The sequence below is a fragment of the Bufo gargarizans genome, chromosome 2 (assembly GCF_014858855.1).
Source record: "Bufo gargarizans isolate SCDJY-AF-19 chromosome 2, ASM1485885v1, whole genome shotgun sequence".
Classification (NCBI taxonomy): Eukaryota; Metazoa; Chordata; class Amphibia; order Anura; family Bufonidae; genus Bufo; species Bufo gargarizans.
Genome location: NC_058081.1, coordinates 455,617,731 through 455,635,395, shown reverse-complemented (window position 1 = coordinate 455,635,395; position 17,665 = coordinate 455,617,731). Strand labels below are relative to the sequence as shown.

At 39.2% G+C, this 17,665-nt stretch overlaps 3 protein-coding genes and 1 pseudogene across 10 annotated transcripts in view; all 4 read left to right on the top strand.

Annotated features, from left to right (window-relative positions):
- The window catches only part of LOC122928287 (protocadherin gamma-C5-like), a 369,082-nt gene that overhangs the window by 108,602 nt on the left and 242,815 nt on the right, over positions 1-17,665 (top strand). The window lies entirely within an intron of this gene.
- LOC122926009 overlaps positions 1-17,665 on the top strand; it is a 401,881-nt pseudogene that overhangs the window by 152,395 nt on the left and 231,821 nt on the right.
- Positions 1,484-4,024, top strand: LOC122928833 (protocadherin gamma-C5-like). The gene has a single exon (XM_044282098.1). The coding sequence runs from the start codon at positions 1,562-1,564 to the stop codon at positions 4,022-4,024; it is 2,463 nt and encodes an 820-aa protein (XP_044138033.1). The 5' UTR covers positions 1,484-1,561.
- The window catches only part of LOC122928291 (protocadherin gamma-C5-like), a 237,847-nt gene continuing 231,806 nt past the window's right edge, over positions 11,625-17,665 (top strand). The window contains 3 exon segments of the mRNA XM_044280996.1: positions 11,625-13,431; positions 13,433-13,990; positions 13,993-14,176. Coding sequence (XP_044136931.1) covers positions 11,740-13,431; positions 13,433-13,990; positions 13,993-14,154 — 2,412 coding nt within the window. The 5' untranslated portion in view covers positions 11,625-11,739 and the 3' untranslated portion in view covers positions 14,155-14,176.

Sequence of the window (17,665 nt, the reverse complement as noted above, 5' to 3'; positions counted from 1 at the left end):
TGGAGGCATTGGCACCCGCTGCACACCATGTTTGGGGACTGGACTTCCGCTGTACATATATGGCGGAGGGACTTAAGGGGTTAAGGCCGGATAGCCCATCTAGCAATTCTGACAAATGCCAGATGGACCATTGCCAGGGTGTGCCACAACAAATGTCATTTCCTCAGCAGATTAACTGTATCACAATCCTCAAGACGGCGATATAGTTGAATACTTCGTGCAGTGTGTCACAGAATCCAAAGGCTCCCCAACATTCTCTCTAATAGGCCATAGGCTACTAGGACTGAAACCTACTAGAGGACATATCAGCCATGCAGGTGGTGTGATAGTTCCCAGCCCCATCGTTCCCTTTCATAGTCCACAGGCAGTCAGGTCTGAGGCCTGTGAAGCAGTGCTGGCAGTTGCTAAGTGATGTCATCATCTCGACTGCCCAAGTCTGGTCTCAGGTGTTTGCAACTAGACACTATTATTATTATTGAGCACAATAATAAAAAGGGAACTGCTACTAAAAGGTGGAATCTCAGAGAGCATTATCACTGTAGGGGGCACTATTGGCAATGAGGACACTCTTTTAGAGGATTACTATTGGTTGAACTTTTGAGAGCACTATTAGTATGTCGAGGACTATCTGTCATTTCTTAATGTAGTATTAGGTGGGCATTGAGGAGCACAGCAGGCACAGTATTGGAGGTAACACTGTTGGTGCACCAGGAGGGGGAGGATGATGGAAAAGTAAGGAACATGAGATGTCTATATGAGAATTTCAGCAGAGATGAGAGGTGGTTAAAAGATGTTGTCATTATGATCAGATCCTCCCAATGGAGAAGATGAGTAAAGAGAACACCTACATCACTGGAGACTTGATGTAAGAGAATGATGTAGAGGCACCGGATGTAGGTGTGTAGTGCTGAGTGCTGTGTTCTTTATATTTAGTTGTGGTAATTGTAATGTCGATTCAAATATACCATTAGCACTGAGGGCAAGGGAAATTTCCCATTCACCACATAAGTGGACCTGTCATGTTTTAAAATGCCAGGGCTGAATTTCAGTCGCATTCTAGCCTGCAATATATATAACAAAAATAATTCACAATGATTAGAAGATAATATACTGTGGAATAGTGACCAAACTTACACTATCAATAAGTAGATACTAGCAAATAATAAAAAAAAATTGTGAAAAATCTGTACATCATTGTATATGGTTATTACATTGCTATTAGGCAAATCTATTTTCCAAATAATTCTGTACTCCTCTTCTACTTACTTGCTGCATTCTCACTGTTGCCCAGAAGAGGGCAGTCTCCTACAGTCCATTATTTTAGCTAAAGAACATGCTCATATCAACCCTGCGCTCTCCTCCCCCTGGCTCAGTGATTCACCCTCCCATCTTTCTTCTCACACAAAGAAGAGCTGCTGCTCTGAGGAGAGCACTGTGGATGATTATTTTTTTCAAATGGATTATCTTTTTAAGAATATGGAGATATAAATTAATATCCCTCAGGCAGCTTGGATTACACAGGATCTACATGACATCATATAACAAGACAATCATTTAAGATATGGACATCAAAGGCTTTTGTCAGTGCTGGAAACGGCAAGTAGTCTGCTCCTTTCTCCTGTGTAGCTGGGGCTGGGTCTCTGGGCAGCTACGTTATTCTATTGTTGAGGAGTCTGATCCAGGGACATTGGTGGGGAATGTAGCTCAGGATCTGGGGATAAAACGTGCAGAGATCTCTCAGCGCAGGATAGATCTGCGTTCTGAAAAATACCAAAAATATTTCAGTGTAAATCAGGCAAATGGAGGGTTGGCTGTGAAGGACAGGATTGATAGGGAGAGCCTGTGTGGATCCAGTCCCCGCTGTTTACTGCAGGTAGAGGTTGTGGCTGAGAATCCTGTGGAGCTGCACAGTCTGGAAATAGAGATTCTGGACATTAATGATAATTCTCCCACATTCTCATCCAGTCATCATGTAATAGACATTACAGAAGTGTTTACTATTCCTGGAGATTGGTTTGCCTTAGAAATTGCTAAGGATTTAGATGTTGGTGTGAATGGTGTCAGTCAGTATATATTGAATACAAATCCTTATTTCTCACTGTCTGTGAAGACTCGTAAGGACGGAACGCTCATCCCTCAGCTCATACTAGAAAAGGTTTTAGATAGAGAAGAAAAACAAGAACATGACCTTGTTCTCACAGCTATTGATGGAGGAGAACCAGCCAGGTCAGGGACCTGCAGGATAACAGTAGTTGTATTAGATATTAATGATAATCCTCCAGTCTTTAATCAGTTGGTTTATAAAGTCAGTATCAGGGAAAATCTGCCATTGAAAACTGTAATATTAACATTGAATGCAACTGATCAAGACGATGGAGCAAATGGGGAGATTCAGTTTTCTTTTGGTGATCACACATCTGAATCTGCAAGAAAAATATTTTTTCTAAATGAACAAAATGGGGAGATTTGCATTAATGGACTTGTGGATTTTGAAAATCAGAATGTTTACGAATTATCTATAAAGGCCATTGACAAAGGATTTCCCAAATTACAGGGAAATGGCATTGTTCATGTGGAAATAGAAGATGTGAATGACAACTCCCCCAAAATTGCATTTACCTCAGTGTCTAATGATATTCCTGAAAATGCACAATCTGGGAATATTGTAGGATTTATTAATGTAGAGGACAAGGATTCTGGAAAAAATGGAGAAATAAAACTAGACTTATCACAAAATGTGCCTTTTAAGATAAGATCGTATCAGAACCGTTATGCTTTGGTGACAGATGGGAATCTGGATAGAGAGGAAACCTCCCAATACACTATAGAGCTGACAGCCTCTGATTTAGGGTCTCCTCCTCTATACAGTAGAACAAGCGTCACCCTCAGTGTGTCAGATATTAATGATAATGCTCCAGTCTTCACACAGTCTACTTATAATGTTTTCATTAATGAGAACAGTGACCCTGGGATTCTTCTATGTACAGTATCTGCTACTGACCTAGATGAGGGGGTGAACTCTGATCTGGTGTACTCCATAGTGGAGAATCAGATTGATGGTTCAACTGTATCCTCCTTTGTCTACATTCATTCTACTGATGGGAATATATATGCTCAGCGTTCCTTTGATTATGAGCAGATCCAGGTTTTACAAATCACCATAAAGGTAGAAGACTCCGGATCTCCACAGTTATCTTCCACTGTTCCTGTTTTTATCTTTATTCTGGATACAAATGACAATCCTCCAGCTCTACTGTATCCAGAGCACTCTGAAGACCTCATTGTACAAGAAAGAATCCCAAAGTCTACAAGTGCTGGATTTCTGGTAACAAAACTGTCTGCAGTGGATCTGGACTCTGGTCACAATGCCTGGTTGGTGTTTACGCTCATTGACCCCATCAATTATTCATGGTTTCAAGTGTCTAAACACACAGGAGAGGTGAGAAGTGTGAGAGGATTACAGGATATCGAGAATATGGAGCAACAACTTGTAATTTCTATCAGTGATCAGGGGAGTCCTCCATTATCTACCATAGTGACTGTGCTTGTCACTATAGCAGATGATGTTATAGTGGAAAGACCAAAATCTGGGGAGTTCTTGACAAATTCCAAACCCCCATCAGATATGACACTATATTTAATCATTTCCCTAGTGGCCATCAGCTTAGTCTCACTTGTTACCTTCATGATATTATTGGTGAGATGTCTGAGGAAGGACACTTATAATTATAGCAGTGGCTGCAGTTTTCTTGGTGGATCCCAATCCAAAGCCAGCAGCGATGAGTATCAGCCAGCTCTGTACCTGAACACAGATGGGACTTTAAAATACATGGAGGTCAGAATGGTTCCTCCAGGATCCCAGGTGCAGAGTTACCAAACTCATTTACCTCCAGTCACGCAACAAGATTTCAGTATTGCGCAGCCTTTCAATTTTCCTCAGTTAAAGGATGTATATCAGGAAGCCTCATCTGAAGGGGATTCATTGAATGGTCCAAGCAATGTAAGTCATAATAATACAGATTGATAAAATATTGTCTAGCTTAAGGGTAGGTTCACATGACATTTTATGCCTCCATTTGACATGTACGTTAGAAAAAAAAAAAAAAGAATATAGAAATGTAGCACACCACATTCTTGTTTTTTGCAGAGTCTGGTGGAAAACCTTTTTTTTTTTACAATGGAACTCTATGATGAACGGATGCCACTGTATGGCATTATTCTGAGGCATCCATTTAACGTATACTTTTTTGCATACATTAATTGGATGTGAAATACATTATGTGAACCCAGTCTAAGGGCCAGTCCTGTAATGGAAGTGAAATTATTTTATTCTATTAAACATATTTTACTACATCTAAAATATTGTTATATTAAATTGCCATAGAAAATGACTTACCCTTTATATATATATATATATATATATATATATAAATCTTAGGGTTCAGAAGTTTGATTTGCAAAGCAAGGTGTGTTTCTTAGCAATGCCTTTAGGTCTTGTTGCGATATTGAAGCATACCAGTATTACAAATTGATATATGATTGTTGATGGACCTTTCTAACAGATTTTACAGTCCAGTTGCTTTAAGTGTTGGATCTCAGAGATGAGCGGCAGCGGCAATATTCGAATTTGCGATAATTCGCTAATATTTTGTAGAATATTCATAATATATTCTTGAATTCGCGAATTCGAGATTATATTCTTGATTGGGAAAATCGGCACTGTATTATTCGCGTAATGCGCGTGAAATACCGGCGTGGGGTAGGAAACTTTTCTATTAGTTGCTAGGGATGTTGCTAAGCTGTGACAAAGCCTTCTCATTGGGCCACAAGCTAGAGGAAGGGAGGGATGATCACCTGATGTGTACTGTGTGAAAAAAAAAAAAAAATAGGTATATTCGTCATTACGAATATTTAGCACTATATTCTAAATATTCACGAATTCTCGAAGTGCCGATATTCGCAATAAAAATTAGCTTTTCGAATATTTGCGCTGAACACTATTGGTTCTGTCATTTAGAAAACATTTCAGACAGTTCTTAGTTCTTACTCCTAATGCAGAACTTTTGATTATTTAGCTCTTAGGCTTTGCTTGGTGGTTTGCTGATTAATCTGGTGTACTCAGGGGAAATGTGTCTGAATTATTCATTCCTCATTTTGAAACCTGTGAATTACGGTAAATAGCTCTCATCTGTGTGTGATTATTTATTGTTTTTATTTAACAATAGTGTATAATGTTTTTCTGCTTCCCATTCTTCTCCATTTATCTACTGTGGAGAGTAGTATATACGTGTTTTTTTGTATTTCCTTATATTGATTATGGCTGTGGCGTTTGTGCTCCACCTCTCAAACAGTTTTTTTACAGTAGAGTCTTATTAGGGTCTTAATATGGTGAAGTCTGAGAGTTTACTCACCCCTTTTTTTGATGAGTGATCTGCCTTAACAGAGACAAATGAGTCTGCCACTTGGGGGTGTTATTAGGAATACAAATTTTCCTTTCTCTTTTATGACAAAAAAAATGATATTTTAAGCAACTGAACACTTTTCTGTAAGAAAATAGATAACAGGTAACATAAAATTAGAAGTAATGCAATGTAATGTAAAGTTATATAAAATATGTTCTTATGGCATCATGCACACAAATGTATAATCCCAACTTGTCATACGCACATTTTTTGTGGATAGCACATGCCCTGATGTCCCGGTCCTTAAGGACACAGAACGTACCGGTACATCTTATGTATTTCCGATCACCGCCGCTCGGCGGGCGGTGATCGGAACCCGGTGCCTGCTGAAATCAATCAGCAGGCACCACGTGTCCTGTGACCCCCCTATATCGGCGATCGCTGCAAACCGCAGGTCAATTAAGACCTGCGGTTTGCAGCGCTTTCGGGAGGTTTCTGATCAGAAACTTTAAAATGCCTTTATTTTATGTTTAACACCCCCCCCCCCCGCAGCCCTCTGTGTTATGTGCCGGCAGGTTGCGGGCGGTGCTGCAGTGAGGGCCACGCGATCATCAAGGCGGGGCTGGGGGCGCGGGCAGGTGCGCGATCATCCGCCCGCCCCCTCTCTCAGGATGGCCGAGCGGTTTGCAGAGTGTCAGCACATTGCTGACACTCTGCTTGAAACTGCTGGCGCAGATTTCAGGCATTTAACCCCTTCCATGCCGTGGTCCGTAGGGACCGATGTATGGAAGAGGTTAACAGGAAGGGAGCTCCCTCCCTCTCCCATCGGGGGGCTGATGTGCCTTTTCAGGCCCCTGATTGGAGAGAGAGGGGGCCCCCCTCCCTCCCTATGACCCACTGCTCTGTTGTGGCAGCGAGTGAGGGTTACCATGGCAACCGGACACCTTCACAGGCGTCCGGCTGTCCATGGTGCTGATCAGAGGCTGTCCATGGTGCTGATCAGACTTCTGCTAAAGGCAGAAGTCTAATCAGACTTTGTAGAGTGAAAAAACAGTACAGTACACTATATACTGTACTGTATTATACAGACATAAGACCCACTGGATATTCAAGAACCAAAAAAGTAAAAATAAAAAAAACACATTTATCCCCTGATTTAAAATGAAAAAAAAAAAAATTCCCTGCACATGTTTGATATCACCGCATCCGTAACTACCTGATCTATTTTTATGGCATGGTGAACGCCATAAAAAAATAAAAATAAAAACTATAATTAAATTGAAATTTTGCCCACCTTACTTCACAAAAAAGGTAATAAAAGTGATCACAAAAGTCGTATGTATGCCTAAATGGTATGAATCAGACCGTCACCTCATCCCGCAAAAAATGAGCCCCTACATGAGACAATGGCCCAAAAAATAATAAAAACTATGGCTCTCAGACTAAAAGGTGATTTTTTGTTTCAAAAATGCTTTTTTATGTTAACATAAAACATATTAGGTATTGCCGCATCCGTAAGTAGTCTGCTCTATAAAAATATCACATGACCTAAACCCTGAGGTGAACACCGTAAAAAAAAATTAACGGTGAAAAAAAAAAGCAATTTTTTTGTCACTTTACATCACAAATAGCATGCAATCAAAAAGTCATATGCCGCCCCAAAAAGTGCCAATCTAACCATCATCTCATTCCACAAAAATGATACCCTACCTTAGGACAATCACCCAAAAACTGAAAAAAAAACTGGCTCTCAGACTATAGAGACACTAAACATGATTTTTCTTTTCTTTTTTCAAAAATTACATTATTGTGTAAAACTTACATAAATAAAAACGTATACATATTAGGTATCGCTGCGTCCGTAATAACTTGCTCTATAAAAATATCACATGAACTAACCCCTCAGGTGAATACCGCCAAAAAAAATAAGGTGTAAAAAAGCCATTTTTGTCACCTTACATCACATAAAGTGTAATAGCAAGCCATCAAAAAGTTCACATGCACCCCAAAATAGTGCCAATCAAACCGTCATCTCATACCACAAAAATCATACCCTACCCAAGATAATTGCCCAAAAACTGAAAAAACTATGGCTCTCAGACTATGGAAACACTAAAACATGATTTTTTTTATTTCAAAAATGAAATCATTGTGTAAAACTTACATAAATTAAAAAAGTATAGATATTAGGTATCGCCGCGTCCGTGGCAACCTGCTCTATAAAAGTACCACATGATCTAACCTGTCAGATGAATGTTGTAAATAACAACAACAAAATTGGAGCCAAAACAGCTATTTCTTGTTACCTTGCCTCACAAAAAGTGTAGTATAGAACATCCAAAAATCATATGTACCCTAAACTAGTACCAACAAAACTGCCACCCTGTCCTGTAGTTTCTAAAATGGGGTCACTTTTTTGGAGTTTCTACTTTAGGTGTCCATCAGCGGGGCTTCAAATGGGACATGTCAGTCAAAAAAACAGTCCAGCTAAATCTGCCTTCCAAAAACCTTATGGCATTCCTTTCCTTCTGCGCCCTGCCGTGTACCCTTACAGTGGTTTACGGCCACATATGGGGTGTTTCTGTAAACTACGAAATCAGACCCATAAATATTGAGTTTTGTTTGGCTGTTAATCCTTGCTTTGTAACTGGAAAAAAATTATTAATATGGAAAATCTGCCAAAAAAGTGAAATTTTGAAATTGTATCTCTATTTTCCATTAATTCTTGTGGAACACCTAAAGGGTGAACAAAGTTTGTAAAATCAGTTTTAAATACCTTGAGGGGTGTAGTTTCTTAGATGGGGTCACTTTTATGGAGTTTCTACTTTAGGGTTGCATCAGGGGGGCTTCAAATGGGACATGGTGTAAATAAACCAGTCCAGCAAAATCTTCCTTCTAAAAACCATATGGCGCACCATTCCCTCTTCGCCCTGCCATTTGCCCTTACAGTAGTTTATGACCACATATGGAGTGTTTCTGCAAACTACAGAATTGGGGCAATAAATATAGCATTTTGTTTAGCTGTTAACCCTTGATTTTTTACTGGAAAAAATGGATTAAAATGGAAATTTTGCCAACAAAAACGAAATTCTATCTCAATTTTCCATTAACTCTTGTTAAAGACGTTTTTAAAATCAGTTTTGAATACTTTTTGGGTGGTTTGTATTATGTTACCATCACAAAGTGACTTCAAACCTGAACTGGCCCCTAAAAATTTCTGAAAATTTTGAGATTTGCTTCTAAACTTCTAAACCTTGTAACATCCCCAAAAACTAAAATATCATTCCCAAAATGATCTAAACATGAAGTATACATATGGGGAATGTAAAGTAATAACTATTTTTGGAGGTATTACTATGTATTATAGAAGTAGAGAAATTGAAAACTTGGAAATTTGCTAGTTTTTTTCAAATTATTTGCAAATTTGGTATTTTTTTATAAATAAAAATTAATTTTTTTACTTCATTTTACCAGTGTCATGAAGTACAATATGTGACGAAAAAACTATCTCCGAATGGCCTGGCTAAGTAAAAGCGTTTTAAAGTTATCACCACTTAAATTGACACTGGTCAGATTTGCAAAAAATTGCCTGGTCCTTAGGGTGTCCTAAAGGGGTTAAGCACTTTGGTACCAACAGAAAATCTGTATCAGTGCCCCCACCTATTATGCCCATTTGTTATCTTGACCATTGTAGGGCATTACACTATTTAGGCAACTTTCACACTAGTGTTAATGTTTTCCGGTATTGAGATCCGTCATAGAGTGTCAATACCGCAATACCGGAAAAAAACACTTCCATTCATTGTCAATGGGGACAAAACGTAACTGAACAGAACAGAATGCTCCAAAATGCATTCCGTTCCATTCTCATATCGGAGAGCAAACCGCATCATGCTGCTGTTCTCTTTTCATCCTGGGATGCGAAGCAAGATGGATCCATCATGACCCACAATGCAAGACAATGGGGAGGGATCCATTTTCTCTGACACAATCTGACACAATAGAAAACTGTTCCATCCCCCATTGACTTTCAATGGTGATCATGACGGATCTATCTGCGTTAAAGATAATACAACCGGATCCGTTCATAACGGATGCAGATAGTTGTATTATCAGTAACGGAACGTTTTTGCTGAACCCTACCGGGTCCAGCAAAAATGCTAAAGTGTGAAAGTAGCCTAATGTTGTGCACCTATGTTATTGTATTTCTTTCATGCCCTGCTCATTTTGTTACTATGAGAACTGCTGCACTACACATCTTGTGTAGAGTGCTTTGTCATACCATATTAATAGGAAAACTCACCTGCAGTGAAGGTAGGGGATTCTATATATGTACTTCTGCACCCCTTATAATTATGTTCCTTTTAACCTATAAGATCATTTATGGTAGGGATTTTGGAAATAAGAATTGAAAGTCTTGAATATATTATGGTTATATTATTTTTCACCTTATGACAAATAGTTGCTTTTTAAGATTTTCTTTAAAGATATTAATGACATCCTCGGGATAGGTCATCAGCATCAGATCTGCAGGGGTGCGACACCCGGACCCCCCGCCAATCAACTGTTAGTAGAGGCCTTGAGCACCGCAGTCTCTTCCTAGGCCAATGACATCCCTGTAAATAGGTCACATGCCTAGTTGCAACTCAGCCCTATTAAAGTCAAGCCAAGCACTGCCACTGTATGGTTGGCACTGTCTTTGGAAAACTGTCGTGAGTCTGCATCACTCACCAGAGCTCTAGCACAGCTGCTCCCTGAAACAGCTGATCAGTATGGGTACCAGGATTTGGACCCCCGCTGATGTGTTAATGATGACTTCTCCTAAGGAGAAGTCATCATTATCTTTTCCAGGATAACCCCTATAAATCATTTTCTTCTATGCAACTATATAACTGTTTGTATTGTTTTTAAGGTGAGTGATTAGATCTTTTATAATTACTGATTGATGACTGGAATTCAGTGATAAAATATCACATCTTCTATATCCGTGTCTGCTTCATGAGAATTGGGTCATAGTATATATTGTTTCAGTTTTGTTAGATTAGTTTTGTTGTCATTGGTCAGATTTGAACTGCAAGGCACCAGTGCTGTGCACTTTGACCCCATATCATACACGGGAGTTATCAAGTGATTTATACTACCTATGATAAAAAACAATGGTTTAATAACAGGTCACAAAAAATAAGATTCGCTCCCAGGCCAGTCTCTCCCTGCACCACTGAAATTAAATTTGTTAATGGGGAACACGTGAACAATGCAGCCAATAACTGTGACCTGCTCCCACTGCGTCCTATCCACTGACCACATGACGTAAGGGGAGCAGGTCTCCGCTGTGGCCTGTGATTGGCTGCAGAGGTCATATGTCCCTCATCAATGGATGTTCATTTCAGTGTGACAAGGAGAGAAAGTGCCAGCCCCGAAGCAACAGAACCCAGTGGTGGGAACCAGGTAAGCCACTCTGGGAGGTCTGGCTTACTCTGGATAACTCCCTTAAATTTAAAGTCAACAGAAAAAAAAGTTATGACTTTCATAACTTGAGGATGAATAAAAGAAACTAAAATTGTGTTCTGAAGGCTAATATATACTACACATCAAATATACTTTAGCATAATAATAAAAAACTGTCAATTTAAAAATAGGAAAATATTTTATTAACTTTAAAAACATTGGAGTACATTTTCATGTGGCACATTTTTTAAATCAGTTTTTCAGGAATCTGTGTTAAATATGTCTACAGATGTCACAACAGGCTTTATTTTAAAAACTAGAGTGAGTGGTATAATATCACAAAGAGTCACAAATTTTGACCAAGCTAAAACAGATAGTCACAAAAGCCAGAATTATAGAATGTAGGGCTTACAAAATGTACCCAATATGCACCTAAGATTACTCGGTGCGTGTTTATGTAAAGGTTTCCTCTATATTGATGGTTTTGGTATACTGTGCTCAGTACTGGAGTACTACTGTACTTGATGTATTTAACAGAAGGCGACAGTGAAGGAATCCAATATGTATATTGTTTTTGTTCTTCTTCCTTTGTTGCATTTTCACTGTTGGCCAGTAGAGGGTAGACTTGTCATCCAATTCATTTTTTTTGCTTTAATAGGGGAAAAGGCTTTTGTCAGCTCTGCGCTCTCCTCCCCCTGGCTCAGTGATTCACCCTCCCATCGTTTCTCTCACACAAAGAAGAGCTGCAGCTCTGATGAAAGCCCTGTGGATGATTATTTTCAAATGGATTATATATTTGGGGATATGGACAGATAACGTCATATGCCTCATGTAGCTTGGATTACACAGGATCTACATGATATTGAATATCAAGACAATCATTTAAGATATGGACATCAGAGGCTTTTGTCAGTGCTGGAAATGGCAAGTAGTCTGCTCCTTTCTCCTGTGTAGCTTGGGCTGGGTCTTTGGGCAGCTTCGCTATTCTATTGTTGAGGAGTCTGATCCAGGGACATTGGTGGGCAATGTAGCTCAGGATCTGGGGATAAAACGTGCAGAGATCTCTCAGCGCAGGATACATCTGAGATCTGAAAAATACCAAAAATATTTCAGTGTAAATCGGGCAAATGGAGGGTTGGCTGTAAAAGACAGGATTGATAGGGAGAGCCTGTGTGGATCTAGTCCCAGATGTTTACTGGAGTTAGAGGTTGTGGCTGAGAATCCTGTGGAGCTTTTCAGTCTTGAAATAGAGATTCTGGATAATAATGATAATTCTCCAACATTCTCATCTAATGATCGCATTATAGAGATCACAGAATTGGTAGCAAGTCCTGGGGTACAATTCGCTTTAGACGTTGCAAAAGATTTAGATGTTGGTGGGAATGGTGTCAATCAGTATATATTGAATACAAATCCTTATTTTTCACTGTCTGTGAAGACTCGTAAGGACGGAACGCTTATCCCCCAGCTGATACTAGAAAAGGTTTTAGATAGAGAAGAAAAACAAGAACATGACCTGATTCTCACAGCTATTGATGGAGGAGAACCAGCCAGATCAGGGACCTGCAGGATAACAATAGTTGTATTAGATATTAATGATAATCCTCCCGTCTTTAATCAGTCGGTTTATAAAGTCAGTATCAGGGAAAATCTGCCATTGAAATCTGTAATATTAACATTAAATGCAACAGATCAGGATGCTGGAGCAAATGGGGAGATTCAGTTTTCTTTTGATGGACACATATTTGAATCTGCTAGAGAAATATTTTGTGTGAATGAGCAAACTGGGGAGATTTATATAACTGGACTTGTGGATTATGAAGAGCAAACCTTTTATGAATTATCTATAAAGGCAGAAGACAAAGGATTTCCTAAATTAAAGGGAAACTGTTTAGTTCAAGTGGAAATAGAAGATATGAATGACAATTACCCAGAAATTTCTTTTACTTCAATGACAAATAGTATTCTGGAAAATGCACCATCTGGGGATATTCTAGGATTTATTATTGTGAAAGATGAGGATTCTGGGAATAATGGTGAAATAAAACTGAATGTATCACCAAATGTGCCTTTTAAAATCAAGCACATGAAAAATCGCTATATATTGGTGACAGATGGAAATCTAGATCGAGAGGAAACCTCCCAATACACTATAGAGCTGACAGCCTCGGATTTAGGGTCTCCTCCTCTATACAGTAAAACAAGTGTCACCTTCAGTGTGTCAGATATTAATGATAATGCTCCAGTCTTCACACAGTCTACTTATAATGCTTTTATAAATGAGAACAGCAACCCTGGGACTCTTCTATGTACAGTATCTGCTACTGACCTAGATGAGGGGGTTAATTCTGATCTGGTGTACTCCATAGTGGAGAGTCAGATTGATGACTCCTCTGTATCCTCCTTTGTCTACATTCATTCTAATGATGGGAATATATATGCTCAGCGTTCCTTTGACTATGAGCAGATCCAGGTTCTACAAATCACCATAAAGGTAGAAGACTCAGGGTCTCCACAGTTATCCTCTACTGTCCCTGTCTTTATCTTCATTATGGACACAAATGACAATGCCCCAACTCTAGCTGTATCCTGAGCACTCTGAAGACTTCATTGTCCAAGAGAGGATCCCAAAGACTACAAGTGCTGGATATCTGGTGACAAAACTGTCTGCAGTGGATCTGGACTCTGGTCACAATGCCTTGTTGGTGTTTACTCTCATTGACCCCATCAATTATTCATGGTTTCAAGTGTCTAAACACACAGGAGAGGTGAGAACTGTGAGAGCATTACAGGAAACTGACAACATGGAACAACAACTTGCTATTTCTATCAGTGATCAGGGGAATCCTCCATTATCTACCACAGTGACTGTACTTGTCGCTATAGTAGACGAGGTAATAGTGGAAAGACCAAACTCTGGGAACTTCCTGACAAATTCCAAACCCCCATCAGATATGACTCTATACTTAATAATTTCCCTAGTGGCCATCAGCTTAGTCTCTCTTGTTACCTTTGTGATATTATTGGTGAGGTGTCTGAGGAAAGACAGATATGATTACAGTAGTAGTTGCTGCTTTCTGGGTGAATATAATTCCAAATCCTGCACAGATCAGTATCAGCCAGCTCTGTACCTGAACACAGATGGGACTTTAAAATACATGGAGGTCAGGATGGTTCCTCCAGGATCCCAGGGGCAGAGTTACCAAACTCACTTACCTCCAGTCCAGCAACAACAGGATTTCGGTATTGTGCAACCTTTGAATTTTCCTCAGTTAAAGGATATATTTCAAGAAACCTCATCTGAGGTGCTGAATGAGTCAAATAATGTAAGTGCTAAAATATAAGATGATAACATGTTGACTGTTTTGGTGCTAATAATGAAATTCAAGTAAAATGAGTTTCTATTATAACTTCAAGATATTGCTATGTCAACTTGTCAATGATTTAAGTTATTAGCTTCTGATTTCACATCAGTTTTTGGTATTAAATTCCTGCTTCTATAGGGTGCCTATGGCTTTATTGCCATATTGGATAACAACAGCTGGACATTATTGTTGGTGGCATTTGTTATAGATTTAACATTTTTGCTTTTTTCATTGTTGTTGTTTTTTTGTGAATCGTCTGACAATTACTTTATAAATTTCATTATTAATACAATTTATTATATGTAATTGATATTTCCGCCAGAAAGAGAGACGGTGGTATGGCAAGTATAGTGAGCACACCAGAGAAATATATACAAATTATTTATCCAAAATAGAAGACATTTCCATGTATAAATAAACCCATAAAAACATCTACAGATAGTAGTTAAACATAGTGGGGGAGGGGGGGGGAGCTGTATGATAAGAACCCTCTTATACACCATCCTCCATGAAACAATAAATCAAATGCCAGGTCTGCAGGGCAACAGAGTAATAAAATCAAGGCATACATTCAAGAGATTATCAAAATATCAAGCAAGTGATGACAAAAAACATGATGTAGTAAAAGTGAAACCTTTAAACCAGACACGTGAAGCCTGGAGAGTGTGATGGTTTGCCCATCCCATGCAGACATGGCATTTGATTTATTGTTTAATGTAGGATGTTGTATGGGAGGGTTCTTATCATGGCACCCCCCAGTGTTTTCAATTACTGTTTTTAGATGTTTTTATAGGTATATTTGTACACGGTAATGTCTTCTATTTTTTATAACTTTTTTTATGTATTCTTGTGTGCTCACTATGCTTGCCATTCCACTGTCTCTCTTTTTGGCTACTTCCTTTTCGTACTTTGGTTCGGCACCTACCTGCTTGTTGTTATATAATTGTCATTTAATATTTTCTTATAATCTTTGCTACGATATAAATTGATAACCTTTATCGAGACAATTTGAGTTTGAGCTGAACGTTAAGTATGAAAAATGGACTGATAGTAATGATGCAGGAATGTAGAAACTTTTACATTTTTGCTAATACTTCGCCATGCTGCTACTTGCTTTTTAAATCTCTTTAAATCTTAAGAAAATTGACTGATTAATATACAGTGTATCCAAAGAATAGGCAGCACTCCAAATGTGATAAAAGGTGATGACCTGTTTATTCCCAGTCAACGTTTTAGCCCACACACTGGGGCCTTTGTCAAACAATTACAATAGTGTCACACATGGGTATAAATATCCGAATACAGTCATGTGATAAAGATGTGTCATTTAAACAATCAGAGTCTTAGTATTCACAAATAATCATAATAAAATCCATCATAACAGACAATGTGAAAGTGTATGATTACAAACGTGTTTAAAATACATATTTCATGTCAATATAAATATAAACATATAAAGTGCTAGTGCATCAGGAAAGTGAAGGGTTAAAAGGAGGATAGGCTAAGCTGAACAAACGCAGCTGACCTATATTAAGTATAGAGCAATAGAGATGTCGCGAACATAAAATTTTCCATTCGCCATTGACTTCAATAGGCAGGCGAATTTTAAAACCCACAGGGACTCTTTCTAGCCACAGTAGTGATGAAAAAGTTGTTTCAAGGGGACTAATACCTGGAATGTGGCATGCCGGAGGGGGATCCATGGCAAAACTCCCATGGAAAATTACATAGTTGACGCAGGGCTGGGTTTTAATCCATAAAGGGCATAAATCACCTAACAATACTACATTTTTTTGAACAACGTGGTTTAAAACATCCAGTGTGTGTATACGATCAGGTATGATGTTGTATCGATCAGGTAGTGTAAGGGTTACGCCCGCTTCACAGACATTGACAGACCAAACTCCCCTTTTAATGCATCGCAAACAGTCCATTTGCCCAACCGCAAACTCCCCATTTGCACAAGGTTGGATACCAAGCTAGCCATGTCCCGTTGATGTCATTTAAGGTTTCTTCCTCCACCCAGCCACATACAACACCAAGGGCCCCCGAAAGGTGAATTGAATAGATTTTTCGAACGGGGAGATGGTTAAAAAAAACTCTGGCTCCCTCCCCTTTGTTTGAATCTACGGTCACTGCGTCTGCGCCATGCAATTTACTGTCACACCCGATATGAGTGGTATTTTCTGTAGTTCTATTCTCATCAGTTTAATCCCTGTTACGTCCCCAATCTGGGGTCAATTTATTGAATTGATTTTTCGAACGGGAAGATGGTTAAAAAAAATGCTGGCTCCCTCCCCTTTGTTTGAATCCACGGTCATTGCGTCTGCGCCTGTCATGGAAGGTGTGCAGGAAACAAGACAATACAAAATGAATATATGACTCACTGGATCCAAAACTAAGGAACGAAAAGGGAGACCCCTGCATAAGACCTGGCACTCTCCCTGACTGCTCAGCCTATGCGATCATCCCAATGGTAGATGATCGCATATCCTCGTACTTCGACTGTATAACACCTGAACACCCTACAATAGTGAGGGGACACGACCACCGGCTCCCTACACTAGACACGGAGGGAGTCAGGGTCACCTGGAATCCAGAAAACATAAAATCACAAATTAATGTACAACACTTATCTTGTAGAAGACTGGGAAATAGGATCAGCATGCACACACACTCCAGGAAGTTGTATAAACCGCACACTAATGCATTATGGGGAGGAATTTAAAGGGATGCAATCAGTCCAACTACAAGACAGCTGAGAGAGGCTAACGAGATGAGGAACTGAAAAACAAAACAAAGAAAGCTCAAGGAGGAGGTTCTGAAAGGCATCTGTCAGAGCTTCTCAGATGTCTGGTTGTGACAGTGCCGTGCAATTTACTGTCACACCTGATATGAGTGGTATTTTCTGTAGTTCTATTCTCATCAGTTTAATCCCTGTTACGTCCCCAATCTGGGGTCCATTTATTGAATAGATTTTTCGAACGGGGAGATGGTTAAAAAATCCCTGTTACGTCCCATATCAGGGATTGCATTTTGTGAAAAAAAATTTAGGCCGGGTACCTTCGACTGCCTTCACAGTGACAGACCAAACTCTGATACACCAAACTGAATTAATTTTAGGAACCGGGAGATGGAAAAAGCAGCTTGGTCGGTCCTCTTACTCCCAAGTTGGGGCACTGCGAGTGCACAGAGCAATGTGCTGTGACACCCTATATGAGTGGTGCCTTAACTAGTGCTATTCCTATCAGTTATTCCTATCAGTTTATTCCCTGTTACATCCCCTATTCGGGGACGTGTGTCGAATTGATTAACCATTGTCGAATTAACAAACCATTACGACATCCTAAAATAATTTAGTTCTGAGCTCTGTACTTGCTTTGTATTGGAATTGATTGGGATTTTTTTTATTGTCTGCATTATTTCTAATAAACTATTAAGAGACTTTAT

What these genes read in the sequence shown, in the direction of transcription:
- LOC122928833 (XM_044282098.1), top strand. Translation starts at nt 1,562, where the DNA reads ATGGACATCAAAGGCTTTTGTCAGTGCTGGAAACGGCAAGTAGTCTGC.